General features: G+C 57.1%; 7 protein-coding genes across 7 annotated transcripts; 4 read left to right on the top strand and 3 right to left on the bottom strand.

Annotated features, from left to right (window-relative positions):
- Positions 1–1,084: 1,084 nt before the first annotated feature.
- K452DRAFT_228903 (uncharacterized protein) lies at positions 1,085–2,962 on the top strand (the record flags this gene model as incomplete). Its single annotated transcript, XM_033537000.1, has 2 exons — positions 1,085–1,286; positions 1,377–2,962. Coding segments are annotated over 2 exons (1,788 nt in total), but the record flags the coding sequence as incomplete, so codon positions are not given.
- A 204-nt stretch (positions 2,963–3,166) lies between these two features.
- Positions 3,167–3,927, top strand: K452DRAFT_39531 (uncharacterized protein). Its single transcript, XM_033546609.1, has one exon. The coding sequence runs from the start codon at positions 3,371–3,373 to the stop codon at positions 3,872–3,874; it is 504 nt and encodes a 167-aa protein (XP_033397151.1). The 5' UTR covers positions 3,167–3,370; the 3' UTR covers positions 3,875–3,927.
- K452DRAFT_39532 (uncharacterized protein) lies at positions 3,928–4,472 on the bottom strand. The gene has a single exon (XM_033546610.1). It carries the CDS (start codon positions 4,284–4,286, stop codon positions 3,981–3,983), a length of 306 nt encoding a protein of 101 aa, XP_033397150.1. The 5' UTR covers positions 4,287–4,472; the 3' UTR covers positions 3,928–3,980.
- Positions 4,473–5,930: 1,458 nt separating this feature from the next.
- Positions 5,931–6,715, top strand: K452DRAFT_288138 (uncharacterized protein). Its single transcript, XM_033540596.1, has one exon. It carries the CDS (start codon positions 6,020–6,022, stop codon positions 6,464–6,466), a length of 447 nt encoding a protein of 148 aa, XP_033397149.1. The 5' UTR covers positions 5,931–6,019; the 3' UTR covers positions 6,467–6,715.
- A 1,133-nt stretch (positions 6,716–7,848) lies between these two features.
- K452DRAFT_288135 (uncharacterized protein) lies at positions 7,849–8,548 on the top strand. The gene has a single exon (XM_033540595.1). It carries the CDS (start codon positions 8,244–8,246, stop codon positions 8,466–8,468), a length of 225 nt encoding a protein of 74 aa, XP_033397148.1. The 5' UTR covers positions 7,849–8,243; the 3' UTR covers positions 8,469–8,548.
- K452DRAFT_272312 (uncharacterized protein) lies at positions 8,454–10,901 on the bottom strand. The gene is made up of 2 exons (XM_033539084.1): positions 9,610–10,901; positions 8,454–9,554 (listed from the first exon to the last, which is right to left on the bottom strand). Exons 1-2 carry the CDS (start codon positions 10,579–10,581, stop codon positions 8,937–8,939), a joined length of 1,590 nt encoding a protein of 529 aa, XP_033397147.1. The 5' UTR covers positions 10,582–10,901; the 3' UTR covers positions 8,454–8,936.
- A 155-nt stretch (positions 10,902–11,056) lies between these two features.
- K452DRAFT_272309 (uncharacterized protein) lies at positions 11,057–14,626 on the bottom strand. Its single transcript, XM_033539083.1, has 4 exons — positions 14,395–14,626; positions 12,752–14,316; positions 12,243–12,684; positions 11,057–12,193 (listed from the first exon to the last, which is right to left on the bottom strand). The coding sequence occupies exons 1-4, from the start codon at positions 14,561–14,563 to the stop codon at positions 11,328–11,330; spliced, it is 3,042 nt and encodes a 1,013-aa protein (XP_033397146.1). The 5' UTR covers positions 14,564–14,626; the 3' UTR covers positions 11,057–11,327.
- Positions 14,627–14,707: the final 81 nt, after the last annotated feature.

Below are 14,707 nucleotides of genomic sequence, written 5' to 3'. Positions count from 1 at the left end.
AAAAAAAAAAAAAGACGCCACGCAATTTGGGCTGCAGGGCGAGAAAGGCATCTGACCGCTGGTTCAGACGAGCAGGGAAACGTCTGCGATTCTGCAGCCGGGTCGGGAGTCCCGAAAAAAGCAACGAGAGGACGAACCCTTGCCTCCGGCCGGACCAAAGCGGGTCGCGCGCTCTCTGCGCAGCAGTACTTTTTCTCGGGGCCCGCGCTGCCAGAGCGCAGCAGAGGCCAGAGCCCACCGTCCTGTCGCACGCCACCCCCGAGCGACCCGGCGCGTCGCCCCCAGTCCCACGCCCCACGCCCGCCATGAACCAAGGTCAGCCGCCTTCCCTCCGCCTACTCTATATTTATGTTTCAGCTGGCCGCGCTCCTCCTCTCCGCCCGCCGCGCGCTGGTGTAACTGCCTCAGATCCGTCGTTTTCGTCCCACGTCCCGCCCCGAGGGCTGATTGGCTGACGTCCGCCATAGCACTGATCCAACCCCTCACGCTGGGGTCGCAGCAACTGTCGTCGTCGGAGCAGCAGTGCATCGACGGTATTGGCTCTTATGCACATCATACCTCCTATGCAGGAGGAGGGGTGCCGGACCCGCTTCTGGTTCGGCGTGACCAGTCAGCGGGCAGCTTACTGTCGCTCCCCCAAGGCAATGCTGCTAGTTACATGGCACCTCGATCCGCGGCACATGATAGACAGTAGGTCAACTCTTTTCATTGGACATGCCTCCCTCGCCCGCCCGCAATTTCCGGCCTTGCTTTTCCCACTGGTTGCCTTGGCGCCCGCAGCAAGCACCTCTCCGAGTCATCTTCACGGCCCCCGAAGGCAAACACACGTCGTCGAGCCTAACTTCAAACCCGTCGCACACGTCCCGATCATTCGGTAGTCCTCTACCTCCCGCCAGCGTGGTTGTCACATTGATCACACGACTACCCTGGCCCCATCGTGTTGTTTTGCTCTGCTCAGGATTGTCAACTTAAACTGTGTCACTGTGCTCATTGGGTTACACATCCTCAGCCATTTCGCACCTTATCTCAATAGGCACCATTGCTGCGAGGCCATGACTGACGACGCATAATTCGCAGTTTCCACGCTGACACCAGCCCCGGCTCCATCTCCACGAGCCCGAGGTCCAACGCCTCCTCCATCGCCTACTCTTCGCTCCCCGGCCCGGCCTTCTACCCGCAACAACAACAACAAATAGGCGGCGTGGCGCAACCGTATTCGACCACCTCCCCCGTCTTCGCAAACACGGCCAGCTACCCCCAGCAGTCCTTTGGGCACCCGAGCTTCCGTCGCGGGTCGCTAATGTAAGTCTCCGCTCGAGTCCCGCCCGCCCTCCGTCGTGGCGTCCACAGCCCGTGGCTGGTCCAGATGGCACGAGTGACGGCTGACCGAGCGATTTCAAGAGCGGACGGTTCGCAATCAGTAATGTTACCTCCGGCTCGCTCTCCAGGTCTAGGTAATCCCGTGTCACCGTCGCTCAGTACGACCGCGCGAGACAATTATACCACTTCAACGCCTGGTCTACACCGCCACGGCGCTCTATCTCCACGCAGCCACGCCGATTCCCTCACCAACAGAACCCCCTACTCTTCCGTGCCGGATACCCCCAGGAGCGTCCTGTCTCAACAATCCCTCTCGCTGTCTCCTCCTGGCGCAATACCTCCCTACACCAACGCCGCAACCATGCTCACCTATCCCACCCAGCATGATACGCGGCAGCAGACCGAGTCACCCCCGTTCGCGGATCAAGAGACGTTCCACGAGATCAGCAGCGACGGGCAGATCATCGTGCCGCAGATCACTTGCCGTGTCGAGAAGGGCTTCTTCTACTCCTTGGACCGCACTTGGACATGCTATCGCAGGAACTACTTCTCTGTTGTGGCCTCGTACAGCCTTTCTCCTCATCTCCCTAATGCCCGGCTCTACCTGGACCGTGGCAGCAGAAACGGCCCCGAGCAAATACAAGCAATGGCAGTCACGCTGTCTGCGGCCGTCGACGGGGCGTCTGGAAAATCCATCGAGCTGGTGCAACATACACCGAAGCGCGACAAGGGCCCTCAAACGTCGATCAAGATGGAGAAGCTTGCCCCCACGCCCCCAAATAAGACACAGACAGACCCCCACGGGTACCCCATCAACACCTTTCATACTTCCGCCGCCATGGCTTCTCCATACCTTCCTCTCCAGGCAGACCCAGAGCAGCAGTACTCGCCAGCAGGCCACTCGACTAGCCACCAACACACTTTTGAGCGCATCCAGTTCAAATCGGCGACTGCGAACAACGGCAAGCGGCGCGCGCAGCAACAGTATTACCACCTCATCGTCGAACTCTACGCTGACGTGCGGCGGCCGGGCGAGCAAACTCCCGACTGGGTTAGGGTCGCACAGCGTGTGTCAGCCGCCGTTGTCGTTCGGGGAAGGTCACCAAGCCACTACCAACACGAGGGACCGCACAGTGCTAGCTCGTCGCGCGGCGGGCCTGGGACTGGTAGCGGCGCCGGTGGCCCAGGTCACCAGGCCTTTGGAGCTCCTGGCGCACCGGGCGCAGCCGGCCGCGGTCTTCCCAACAGCCTCGCAATGCTCGGAGGTGCAGGCATGGGCGGAGCTGTCTACCGAGGTAGTCAATACCCCCTTGACCCTAGTCCTGTCGGGAGCCATTCCGTCAGTTCCGCCAGCTCGATCAGCGGAGGCCCCGTCGAGGGCTTAGTTGGCGAACAGGCCTTGCTTGACGAGGACAGTAAAGCCATGGACCACTTCGACGGGTACCAGTATTATCCCAGTCCGCTCGCTGAGGCAGGTCTCCCTGTCGGGCCCAAGCCGGAATATGACCCGTCCAAGAGGGTCAAGGCCGAGTACGGTGAGACTATCCCGTCGTCATGGAGCATGGGCAGCTGTGGCCGCTTCCAAGGTGTCGAGACAAGCCGTGGCTACTATCCTGACCTCAACGCTGGCGCTGGCTACTAGAGGTCGTTCAGGGTCACATCAGTCAACCTGTACGAGGGATGGCACCATCCTCGTCGGCAACACACCAGGAGCCATGCCACGTCCCTCGGCCACGACAAATCTACGGATGTCTCAACGCTTCCACTCTACAACTTTCACTTTTGCAATGAATTTCTTGTTTCGGCATCGCGTCAGCATTTTATCCCCGACGTAAAGCATAATTTTCCAGGCCCCAAAACAGACATCCTACCCCTAGCACGCAGCACTGGCCCGCCTCTTCTCTTGCGAATATTCTGCGGCATTTGCCGGCGTTTTGATGGATGACGAGGCAAGGCCATTTCGGAACCGGCCCCCAAAGCAACGCGGGAATAACGGGTCGAGTATGGTTCCAAGGAAAAGACGGACAGGAGTACTGGTCAAAGAGAGGAAATGGGGGGATTCAACGGCGTCAATATCTTCCAGGACTCTCGGGTTTCCTTTCTGCTGCTCCATACCTACTACCTACTCTCTTACCCCCCAAACCATCACCATCACGAGATGATTGACGACGACGAACTCTTCTTCCTGTCCGCGCAAAACGGTCGGCTGGACCTGCTCGCTCTCTCTATCTCTTCGTGCCTAATATCTTTTTCCTTTCCTGTCGCTCTGGCTTGTGGGATTTCTTTTGTTGGCGGATCGAACCACTATGTTTTTCCTTCTGTTGATGTGCCTCAGATGTTACGACTCACGACCCGCATGCTATGCTACGCTGCTATATGCTTGATCGAGTTTGGTTTCCTTTCTACGTATCGCTGCTTGCTAGCTAGGCTCTTTACCCGTCTCCTCCTTCTTCCCAAAGATGCATGCATCAGCTCACGTCTCTTCGTCTTCTTCTTCTCTCAACTTCTTACCGGAGGAGAGGAAGGGAGGGCGAAGAAGGCAACTGCTTCCTGAGCTTTTATGCTCGGGCTGGTAATGGTGGGAGCGGCATCCATCCGGGTATCCATCCACCATTAGGCGGCGCAACGGGGCGAGATCCAACGTAAAACAAAAAAACACATCACACACACGCACTCAAACACACATCTTGGGGCGATGCTACCTTACTGCTGGGCGACAGCGACGGTGGCGGGGGGCTGGCGGTAGAAGCGGGACAAGGAGCGAGGGGCGCAGCGAGGGCTGGGTGTGAAGGGGAGGGCGGGGGAGGGGAGGCTGGGATGCGTGGTTGGGCGCTCTGGTTCCGCGCTTTGCGTCTAGATTGCCAACCACCACACACCACACACCCATACACACCGTCTGGAGTGGCCGGCACGCATCTCGTCCTTTTTTTTTCTCTCTCTTCTCTTCTTCCCCGCCCTCCTGTCATTTCACACTTGCTTGCTTTTTTTCACTTTTCTTTTTTTCTTTCTTTTCTTTTCTTGACGGGCAAATCATCAAGCAGGAAGGGAGGGCCTAAAGCGATGGCGATGGCGATGACGGCGAAAAGGCAAATCGAGCGCGCGTGGCGACATTCTTGATCTCCCCAACCCTGCCAGTCCACTCACTCACTGCTTATCGCCACCACCATCACAATCACAATCACCACTACTGCCACCACCATCATCATTATTATCATCGCCGCCGCCGCCATCACCGTTGCTAAACCCTAAACCAAAACTACGGCAGTACCGCAAAGTGTATGATTACGAAATCAGCTCTTCTTCGCTTCACTTCACCATCATTCTCTTACCTTACCTACCTATCCACCTATTATTCCCCCATCAACGCCCTGTCTGCTAGGTAGCTTTTTCTTCTTCTTCCTAGTTCTTCTTCTACTTTGCTTTGCTTCGCTTCGCTCCGCTTCGCTTCGCCCGTCCCTCGCCCACCCACTCCTCCCTCCTCCCCTCGCCGTCCACGATCGCAGAACAGGCCGCGTCTTTGGCACGCGCCATGGTGTGACGCGGCTGCGTGTAGGCGGCCCCCGGCGTCGAGCTCTGAGACTTGGTGTTGTTGGTACCGTTGTTGTTGCTGCTGCTGCTGTTGCTGTTGCTGTCCTTCTATAATCAACAATCATATGAGCCTACTTATTTGCTTGCTTGGTTGCGTGCTTGCGTGCCTCGTCTTGCCTTGCCTTGCCTTGACGTGCATGTATGTATGTACGCGCTTGTTCAGGGCATGGAATGGCGCCAGTGACTGTTACTGTGGCTATGACGGTGACGGTGGCAGTGACGGCGACAGTGACAGTGACCTGTTTACCTGCCTTCGTGATCGCACTCAGTGACTCACTTGCACTTGCGCACTCACCCGCCCACGCAGGGAAGAGCAGAACAGAGCAAACATCACTACATCACAGCCGCACAAGCCATTCAGCAGGCAGGCCGCCTAACCACCGCCACCACCACCACCACCACCACCTCCTCCTCCTCCTATCTATCCATCCATCCATCCATCCATCCTACCATCCATTCATTTATTTGCCAACTCAGTCACTCACAGCATCTAACCTCCCCAAACTACACCCACGCCAACCCATCACCCCCACCACACCCGCCGCCACCGCGCGCCACCGCCTCACCCCCTATTTCCATTCCCATAGGCACTAACTACCTAGTTACCTAGGCACGTACCTAGACCACGGATCGCGCGCGGCTACATCCTACCTAGTGCCTACATCATACGTACATACATGTCTACGTACATCGTACATATCTACCTACATATCTACGTACTTACCTAGCACAGCCAGCCACCCAGCGCACCGCGCCGAGGCTTTGCTGCGTGCTTATGTACGCGCCTGAGTGCGTGCGCGGGTGCTTGTTTGCTGCTTGTTTGCGCGCGCGCGCGCGTGTGTGTGTCACTGTCGCTGCTAGGCGTGCGTGGTGCGTGGTGTTGGGTCGGGCTGGGGAGGCGTACGTAGACGTAGGTAGGGCGTAGTAGGTGAAGGGCGGATGATGGTGGGTTATCGGGAAGTAGAGGGAGAGGAGGTTCTAGTCGATAGGGTAGGCAGTTAGTAAGTGAATAAGTAAGCATCCATCAATGCAATGGCAGGTAGCAAGTAGCAAGTAGCAAGTAGCAAACAGCAGCATCAGCATCAGCATCGAAAACCAAGCACACACGCCCATGGCCAATCCATGCCCGAACTCTTGGAAGTTTCTTTCCTCTCCAGCAGTCTCGACTCTCGACCGCGCAAACCAGCAGCCAGCTTGCAGACACCCCTCCCCTGGCCCCCAACTCCCCCACCTCTACCTCTCTACCCCATCCTCCATGCCCAGCCTCAGCCTCACTCGTGCGGCGATGCCTCCGCTCACCCCTACCCACACCCACACCCACACCCACATCCATACCGTGCCACCATCCCCCATCATCCGAACCCTTACCCCAGCTCAGCCCAGCCCCACAACCACCACAACCACAGCAGCGTACCGCACCCGCGGGCCCAGCCAGCCTGCCTGCCTTGCGCACACACACACACGCGCGCGCGCGCGCGCATGCAGCGTCCGCCAGCGTCCCCGCCAGCCAGCACGCACGAAAAAGCAGCAGCAGCAGCAGCATCAGCCGCCACGCTGACAGCGACAACCCTACGCCGTACGTACGCACTCGCGCCCGTGCGACGGCGACGCCACGCGCGTGGGCGTGTGTGTCGTGTGTGTGTGTCTGTGGGTGGGTGGGCGTGTAAGCAAGCAGTGCGTGCGTGCGTGCCTTGCCCTTGCGTCAGACAGACAGACGCGTTGCCTGGGCTGGCCTGGGCTGGCTGGCGAAATGAACCAAAACGAAACGGGTGCGTGCCGTGGGTAGGGGGTAGGGTGAGGGAAGGAGAGGGAAGGAGAGGCGAGGCGAGTTTGCTTGGTTGGTTGGTGCACTAATGGAGATGGGTGATCAGCTACGATGCGGGAGATCGATGGGCATGTGGGGTCTGCTCTGCTCTCTCCGTCTACAAACCTCTCAAGGACCCGTACATACATGTCTTAGCTCTACCTACCAAACTGCCTGGGCATCGTGAAACCCCGGCCATGTAGGCGCACTCGTACTTCATCTCGCCCCTTCGCCACCCTCCTCCCAACGGCCGCGTGCAGCGGTTGGCGGTTGCTGCGACGATTTGTCTCTGTTTTTCTTTTCTCTCTTGATTGATTTTTCCCCATTTCCAAATCCAAGGTCAAACTCAAGTTCGAATCCATTTTTATTTTATTTTTTATTTTCTTTTGATTTTCCCCACTCTACCCCCCTCTCATCTCCCTCCCCTCTTTTCTTCCTTACTCCCTACTTTTTTTTTTTTTTTTTTTTTTTTTTTTTTTTTTTTTTTTTTTTTGTTTGTTTTTCGGCGGTGATATCATGGGGGGGCGTTTTTCCGCAGCAGGCTCTGCTGGCAGGTCCACTCATCTATCGGCCTGACCCGCACGCGCCCGCCCGTACCTACGCCTTGCGCCCAACTTCCGCCGTCGCGCTGTCCAGTCGCTACCTAGCTACTGTACCTACTTTCGCGCCCTCCTCCTCCTCGCCACCCTAGGTCGCTACCCCGTCCCGTCGCTGTCCAAGGAAACCACTCGCCGAGCAGCAGATACCCCACTCCTCACTCCTCCCAACCCCCAATTCCAACCCAAAACCCAACCCAGCCCCAAATCCCACAACCAAAACAATCCAAAACAGACTAAAAATAAAAACAAAATTATCAGAACAAAAAACAACCCACACCTAGTACCCCTCCTCCAATTCCCTCTAGCCCACACACCCCAACCCCAACCCCAGTCGTGACCACAAGGTTCGGCCCGTCCCGCCACTCTAGGCACAGACCTACCGACCGGATCGGCACGCGGGTGACGAGGGGCGGGGCGAGTCAGGTCCACCTCTTCCTACCTTGCGGTGGGTTGGCTAAGGCACGGTAGGGTAGGGTTGGGTTGGGTTGTTGGGGCTGTGCTGGCTGGCTGGCTGGCGGGACGGGACGGGAGGGGGCGGGGGTGGCGAAGGGGGGGTTTGGGGTTGTGATTGTAATTGCGACGGCAACGGCGTGGGTGCGTGGGTGCGTGGGTGAGAGTGGGAAGTGGGGAGCGAGCGAAGGGAGGAGCAAGGGACCTAGGGATACCGCTGGTGGCTGGGTCGGTGAGCAGCGCCCGCGCGCTCGCGACGTTTTGGCGCATCGCTCGCTGTTGCGTTGGTTTTGCTGTTTCTTGGAGCGGTGAGTTTGGGAATACCTGGGTAGGTAGCTAGCTACTGTAGCGAAATGACAAAGACGTCTTGTCTGTGCTTAGGTGTGGATGGGGAGTGGTTGTGGGACCCCCAATGGGATGAGATGGATGGAATGGGCTCTCTTCCACACCTGACGACGTACTCTGTACCTAGATAGGTATACATGTACTGCCATCGCGTTCCCATGAACACAGTCTCATACACACAACGACACAGAAACACGCCCGTCGCATTGCAAGACAAGACGCGAGCACGACGACGCGCACGCGCACATGAGATCGGCTCTCCAACCCCAACCCTCAGCACCACCAAACCAGATCAACTACACACACACGCACGCACGCCACACGAACCAACACAAACCAACACAAAACATCAACCAAAATAATAATAATAATAATAACAATCCTCATTCCCCAGCCCCAGCAGAGAAGACGCGCCGCGAGTCCACCTAGGTTGAGCAGGTGGAGGAGATGCATCGACACGGCGCCGCCGGTCGGAATTCCCAGATCTTTTGCACCAATCACTCGCTCGTGTCCGCCTCTCTACCAACGTACCTACCTACCTACCTAACTAACTAACTACTAGGTACCCAGGCAGGTGCTTGTGTAGAAATAAAAACTAAAATAAAAGTAACAAAAGACCGGGAGCGCCGCGCTCTTACCCACGTTGAATGCGGTCCTGAACGCCATTGCCCGTGTCGTTTCCTTCTTTCCATCGTTCCTTCCTTGTGCTGTACGTGCTGAGTGAGGACAGCACTGCGTCCATGTATGAGCATCCATCCCCTCTCGCGAACATGCCAGCCTCTCCACTACCATACCCCCACCCCACTGTCTCGACAAACCTGCCGCACCACCTAGTTCTTCTTGCCCTGCTTCACAAGCCAGCCCAGCAAATCCACCTTCGTCACAACCGCCACAGCCTTGACACCACCACTCTCCCCCTTCTCCGTGACGACGGCAGCGCTATTCCACTCAAAGAACCTGCTCAGCGCACTCAGCGGCGTATCGCGCGTAATCTCGACAAACTTCCTGCGGCGCCCCTTTGCTTTCTCCTTGTCCTCAGTCAGGACGAGGTTCTCGGCCCCCTTCAGCGCGGCCGAGTAGTCGGTGGGGTCGGTGACGGTCTCGGAGAGCTTGCTAAAGTCGAACATGACGTCGCGGACGGGCGACGCGGCCGTGGCGCGGCCGTTGCTAATGTACGAGAGCAGGTTGCCCAGCGTGACGAGGCCGACGAGGCGCGAGCCCTTGGCCGACGACACGGGCAGCTGGTCGAAGCCCTTGTCGCGCATGGTTTCGATGGCTTCGGCGCACGGCGAGTCCGCCGACACCGTCGTCACCGGCTTTAGCCGCAGCGAGCTGATCGTCGCCCCGCCGTACGCGTCTTTGCTGTTGTTGCTGATGGGCGAGAGCTGTGTCTCGGGCGGCGTGGGCGGGAGGAGGTCGTTGGCGGCGAGCCAGTCGTCGTCGACGAACTGTGGCTGTAGTCAGTATCGGCGCAAGAAATGCTGAGGAAGTAGCGGTACATACCTTGCTCAGGTAGCTTCGGATGCTGTCGGGCAGCACGACGACAACGACGTCGTCCTTCCCAAGCCCCAACTCCTTGACGGCCCTCACCGCAGCAGCCATGGCGCTGCCACTGCTGCCACCGCAAAGAATGCCCTCCTCGGCAATCAGGCGCCGCGCATACTGGAACGACTCGCGGTCGTCCGTCTTGTACCAAGTGTCGACGGCCTTTTGGTCCAAGACGTCAGGGATGAAGTCATAGCCAATGCCCTCGACCTTGTAGGGCTGGTTCGCAAACTCTTCGTTCAGCTGCGACGGCAGCGCCAAAATGCTTCCCTGGGGGTCCGCCGCCACGATCTTGACGTCCTTGCTGTGCTTACGCAAGCCGCGCGCAATGCCCGTGATGGTGCCGCCGGTGCCCGCGCCCGCCACCAGGCACGTCACCTTGCCGTCGGTCTGGCGCCAAATCTCCTCGGCAGTGCCCAGCTCGTGCGCAAGCGGGTTATCCTTGTTGCCATACTGGTCCAGAATGTGGGCGTTGGGGAGCTCCTTCTCTAGCCTCCTGGCGACGCCGATATGGCTCTCCGGGGAATCAAACGCGGCGGCCGTGGGCGTGCGGATGATTTCGGCGTTGAGCGCGCGCAGCACCGCCACCTTCTCCGGGCTCATCTTCTCCGGCAGCGTGATGATGGTGCGGTAGCCCTTGACGGCGCCCACCAGCGCCAGCCCGATGCCCGTGTTCCCGCTCGTCGGCTCAATCAGCGTGTCCCCCGGCTTGATGCGCCCGGAGCGCTCTGCCTCCTCGATCATCCGCAGCGCGATCCGGTCCTTGACGCTGCCGCCTGCGTTGAACATCTCCAGCTTCGCGTACACGGTGCTCTCGATCCCCAGCGACTGCGGGATGCGGTTGAGCCGCACCATCGGCGTGTTGCTGATCTGCTCGATGATCGAGTCGAAGACGACGGGCGGGAGCTTCGGCTGCGTTATCGATGCCATGGTCGTTGCTGTTGGGGGTTCCTTTCCTGTCAGTAGGTTGGTGGTTGTAAGAGTAGGTAAGTTCACAGGAATGGAGAAGGAAAAATAACGTTTAATAAATGCGTCGACGCCGTTATGCCGTCAATACCCGCCTTGATCACGACATTACCAATACGAGCGCCGTCCAGCCCATCGTGCTGCCCGCGACTACTAAAAATCAGCGGAGGTGATGCTATCTCACGCGCTGGTCTGAAGAGACGTCTGTGATCGCCGTAGACCCTGGCTGCTCGTCATGCGTGGAGTAGGGCCCACCCGGCAATTGCCTTCGGCCCTGGTCTGCGGCGCGCCTTTTCTCGAAAATTGCCCTCAAAAGTGAACGGCGCGGACGCCATGAATAAATATTAGAGTAGTTGGATGCGGGGAAGTAAGGTAAAACGCACTAAGAAAGATAAGGCGCGCGGCTGGTCCCTTCAGCCAATCCTTGTGTATCAAGATCCTTTCCCTTCCTTCACGCTGCAGCGTGGAGATAACCAGGAGCATCCAATACTCCGCCTAAACTCAAAAATTATGCAGAAAATAATTTGTACCCCTAATCCAGGCCTTCAGTGTTGCTTGACCGTTTTGCTCCAAGAAGTCTCAAGAGTTCCTTTCAAAGCACCAACCAACTCCAGTGAAAAAGACGAAATACATTACTGCACATTACGCAACCACCCCATCTCAACTCCTCTACATGCAATATCTCTACGCGTATCCTAACTCTCTCCCAATTAACCAGCTTTCACGCCATTCTCCTTCACCCCCTCCACAGCCCCCTTAACAGCCTCTCCCACCTGTTCCATCTTCTCCTGCACAAACCCCACCCCTGGAACATCGCCAAACTCGACTCCGGCGACAAACACCTCGCTCACGCCCTCCAGCGCCGCCACGAACACGCCCAGCCCGCTCGCAATGCAGAAATGGCTGATGCTGGTCCCAATGTCCAGCCACGAGCCCTCGTCGCGCACCATGTAGAAAAAGTGCAACGTCATGACGTCGCCCATGGCAATGACAAGCATGAAGAGCGCGCTAGGTGCGACGCCCAGCCGCCGGTTCAGGATGCCCAGGTTCGCGCTGATGAGCGCAAACGGCACCAGGATCTTGAGCATCAGTAGCGCGCCCTGCGAGAACGGGTCGAACACCGGTAACAGCCGATACACGGCATCGAGACTAAAGCTCGATATCGATGCAATGTTGCCCGTGCTGAAGAAGCCGCTTTGCAGCAGAAAGAGGAAGAAGAGACTGATGCGCGCGTCGGCAAGCGTAAGGGATCGGTACTTCCCCTGTGATAGCGCAGATTGGCGCTCGTTTGCCGCAGCGAGAGCCGGGCTCAAGGGGTTTAGTTCGCTGGTCGCCGGTTGTTGCGGCGACGCAGTGGACGTGGTTTGTTTTTGAGACTTCGTGTATTGATAGATGTGATGCTCGAGGCGCACCCAAGTTATCAGAAGCGTACAGAAGGCAAAGTAGAAAAGGCCCTCGTAGGAAATGGTGAGGATGATGAAGATGGGGGAAAAGGTAAGGAAAATGATGGCAAGACGGTGAATATAGTGGTTGTTAGGCTGTAACCCGTGGAGGAATGGCACCATTAATGAAGCCACTGGCATGTGTTAGCACACGGTTCCCATATATTGTCGCATATTACATACCTAAGACGATCCAGCCGACAATCTGAGTGCCGAGGGGAAGTCCTTGTTTAGTTTGCAAAGAAGTGACGCTGGATTTAGTGACAGCCATCGCGAGAGCGATGAGTCCGAGTTGTACACCCAAGATAGTTCGAGATATCCCGTCCGCTGGTGAAGAGGCTAGTCTGGTATTGGAAGACGTCGACTGCTCCAGTATGCTCTTCTCGTAGACGAGGTACAGAGCGCCGGCCACGAACATCAGAGAACCACCGAAGAGAATCATGTTGATATCCTCCACCTTGATGGCGCTAAGAAGAGTGAAACTGCTCATCATTCCACAAGACAGCCACCAGGTAGCTACAAGCATTGGGTGTTTCTTGATGAAATCCATGCCATAGAAGACGGGCCACAGAGTGGCAAGTAGGTAACAGATCGTGAAAACCTCTCTGTGGAAATAACTTTGCACCTGCCATCTTCATTAATGAATTGCTCCCATAATCAGGCGATCGACTAAATGAAATGGGAAAACTCACAATGGCCTCCAACAACCCCAAAGATGCCGCAAATTTGACTACCAGCAACAGCACATCCTTTGCGGAACCAATATGTCCAAACAAAGCTTCCCTGCCCCTGACAAGTGCTTTTCTACGAGCATACACCTCTTCCCAGAACATGACGGGAAAGATGGCGTAGGCGTAGTACGTCCACCTCGAGCGCTGAATAAACAGCATTGAATAAAGAGCGACCAGGACAGAAGAGAAAAAGATCGCAGATGCAGTCGTACGGGAAGTCTCTGTTGTGCCGTGCAAGACGTGCAGATCAATGACTGTCGTGATGGCGAAGACCATCCATCCCAAGTATCCCGTAGTAACAAGCGCGCGCAAGAAGAGCCAGTCATACGTCTGGAGGTACCTGAGACCTTCCAGCCCCAACTTCATCAGGTTGATGCATTGCCGAATCGCTTCTTCAGCCTTGCCGCTATCAATAGTCTCCGTGATTTTGGCAACGCGGTGCTCAATCGAGTGTTCCGCATCTCCGAAGCCCAAGAACGGCTTGTAGCGCAAGACAGTGGTCTTCTTCTGCTCCTCTTTGATACGATACATTTCGAGGATCTCTTTCGCATTGACGAGCAAGGCCTCCGCCTTGGTCGTTGTATCCGCATTGAGGAACGCCAGCGGCAGCTCGCCAACTGAGTTTGTCGGGAAATCGAGGCCGACAAGATAGGCCATTAGCGCTGCAATATCTGCCTGAGCGACATCGTTCCTCTGGATGTGATCGAGGTTCCAATCCGAGGACAATTCGTCATGGCCAGCAGCAATGCCCTGCGCAACCTTGACCGGCGGCGCCACGCCCGATCCCCATGCAACCAAAGGAGTGCGAGTATTGTCGGGATGACCATCTCCATGACTGCCCCAATCGCTCATGCCGTGGTCCGCTGTGAAGACAAATGCTGTCTTTCCGTCCCCGTAGAAGTCATCGATCAGCTCGGTGATCTCTTGCACGCCCTGGTCTACGACCTTTATGTTGTGTAGGTATTCTTTTGAGTATGGCCTGTAGGCATGACCGGTGGTATCAAGGCCGAGCAAATGCAAGAAAAACACGTTCTTGTCTTGCCGCAGCGCCGCGTTCAACGTTGCATTGCTCTTGGCCTCGCGGAACAACGCCTTCACCCGGTCAAAGACCCAGTAATCCAATTGTACCGCGTCCTGAGTAAAATCCTCCGCCTCAGAGCCGTACATGTCTGCATCCACGCGCCCAGGTACCGCACCCTCCTTAAACATGGCCAGGATGTCAGGGCTGCCCCAGCTCCACGTGTGCCGGCTGCGATTGAAGACGCTGTCGAAGTTGACCGGGTTCAGCTTCCAGCCCGTCGTAACCGCGGAAACATCCTCATACAGGCCAGCAATAAGCGCGACGTGACCGGGGCGAGACTCGGTGGGAACGCGTGTGTGGGAGACGCCGAAGGTGCCATGGTCAAGGACCTTGGAGCGGATGAAGGGCGCGAGCGGGCGCGGCTCTAGAGCTTCCGGAGAGCCTGGGTTTTGGGGCGAAGGGTCGGGAAAGTACTGAAAGGCTTTGTCGGCACGCAGGCCGTCTCCTGTGGCGGTAGCAGTGAGCAAGCCAATTCCGGTCGAACGCGCGCGCGATTTCCTCGGAGTTCTCTATTTGCACATACCGACAAACAAGACCAATCGCTTAGCTGGAGCTTCCTTGGATTCCAGGCGGAACTCGCGCATGCCATTGACAATGGGGCTAACGAAGTAAATGTCAAAGATGGAGTAAATGTACACCAGGTGGAAGATGACGGCGATGGCCAAAAAGGCCGGGCGCCCCAGTCTTGCCATGGCTACTCGCAAAGGAGTGGCACGTCTCTAGGTAGAGACAGTCGATGAGAGGAGAGGGTTGCAGGACTCAGTCGACGCGTGGTGTGCTGCTTATTTTCGGCGAGCACCTGCATGGTCTGGCTTCTAGTCGCCAAGCGCTAACGT

This window comes from Aplosporella prunicola, assembly GCF_010093885.1.
Source record: "Aplosporella prunicola CBS 121167 unplaced genomic scaffold K452scaffold_14, whole genome shotgun sequence".
NCBI lineage: Eukaryota > Fungi > Ascomycota > Dothideomycetes > Botryosphaeriales > Aplosporellaceae > Aplosporella > Aplosporella prunicola.
This window is presented reverse-complemented; position numbering and strand designations above follow the sequence as displayed.

What these genes read in the sequence shown, in the direction of transcription:
- K452DRAFT_272312 (XM_033539084.1), bottom strand. Translation starts at nt 10,581, where the DNA reads ATGGCATCGATAACGCAGCCGAAGCTCCCGCCCGTCGTCTTCGACTCG. An exon ending in TCCGAAGCTACCTGAGCAAG is followed by an intron (nt 9,555 to 9,609) that starts GTATGTACCGCT and finishes CTACAGCCACAG; the next exon opens with TTCGTCGACGACGACTGGCT.
- K452DRAFT_288135 (XM_033540595.1), top strand. Translation starts at nt 8,244, where the DNA reads ATGTACTGCCATCGCGTTCCCATGAACACAGTCTCATACACACAACGA.
- K452DRAFT_39531 (XM_033546609.1), top strand. Translation starts at nt 3,371, where the DNA reads ATGGGGGGATTCAACGGCGTCAATATCTTCCAGGACTCTCGGGTTTCC.
- K452DRAFT_272309 (XM_033539083.1), bottom strand. Translation starts at nt 14,563, where the DNA reads ATGGCAAGACTGGGGCGCCCGGCCTTTTTGGCCATCGCCGTCATCTTC. An exon ending in GCGATTGGTCTTGTTTGTCG is followed by an intron (nt 14,317 to 14,394) that starts GTATGTGCAAAT and finishes CTACCGCCACAG; the next exon opens with GAGACGGCCTGCGTGCCGAC. An exon ending in TGGGGTTGTTGGAGGCCATT is followed by an intron (nt 12,685 to 12,751) that starts GTGAGTTTTCCC and finishes TGAAGATGGCAG; the next exon opens with GTGCAAAGTTATTTCCACAG.
- K452DRAFT_39532 (XM_033546610.1), bottom strand. Translation starts at nt 4,286, where the DNA reads ATGACAGGAGGGCGGGGAAGAAGAGAAGAGAGAGAAAAAAAAAGGACG.
- K452DRAFT_288138 (XM_033540596.1), top strand. Translation starts at nt 6,020, where the DNA reads ATGGCCAATCCATGCCCGAACTCTTGGAAGTTTCTTTCCTCTCCAGCA.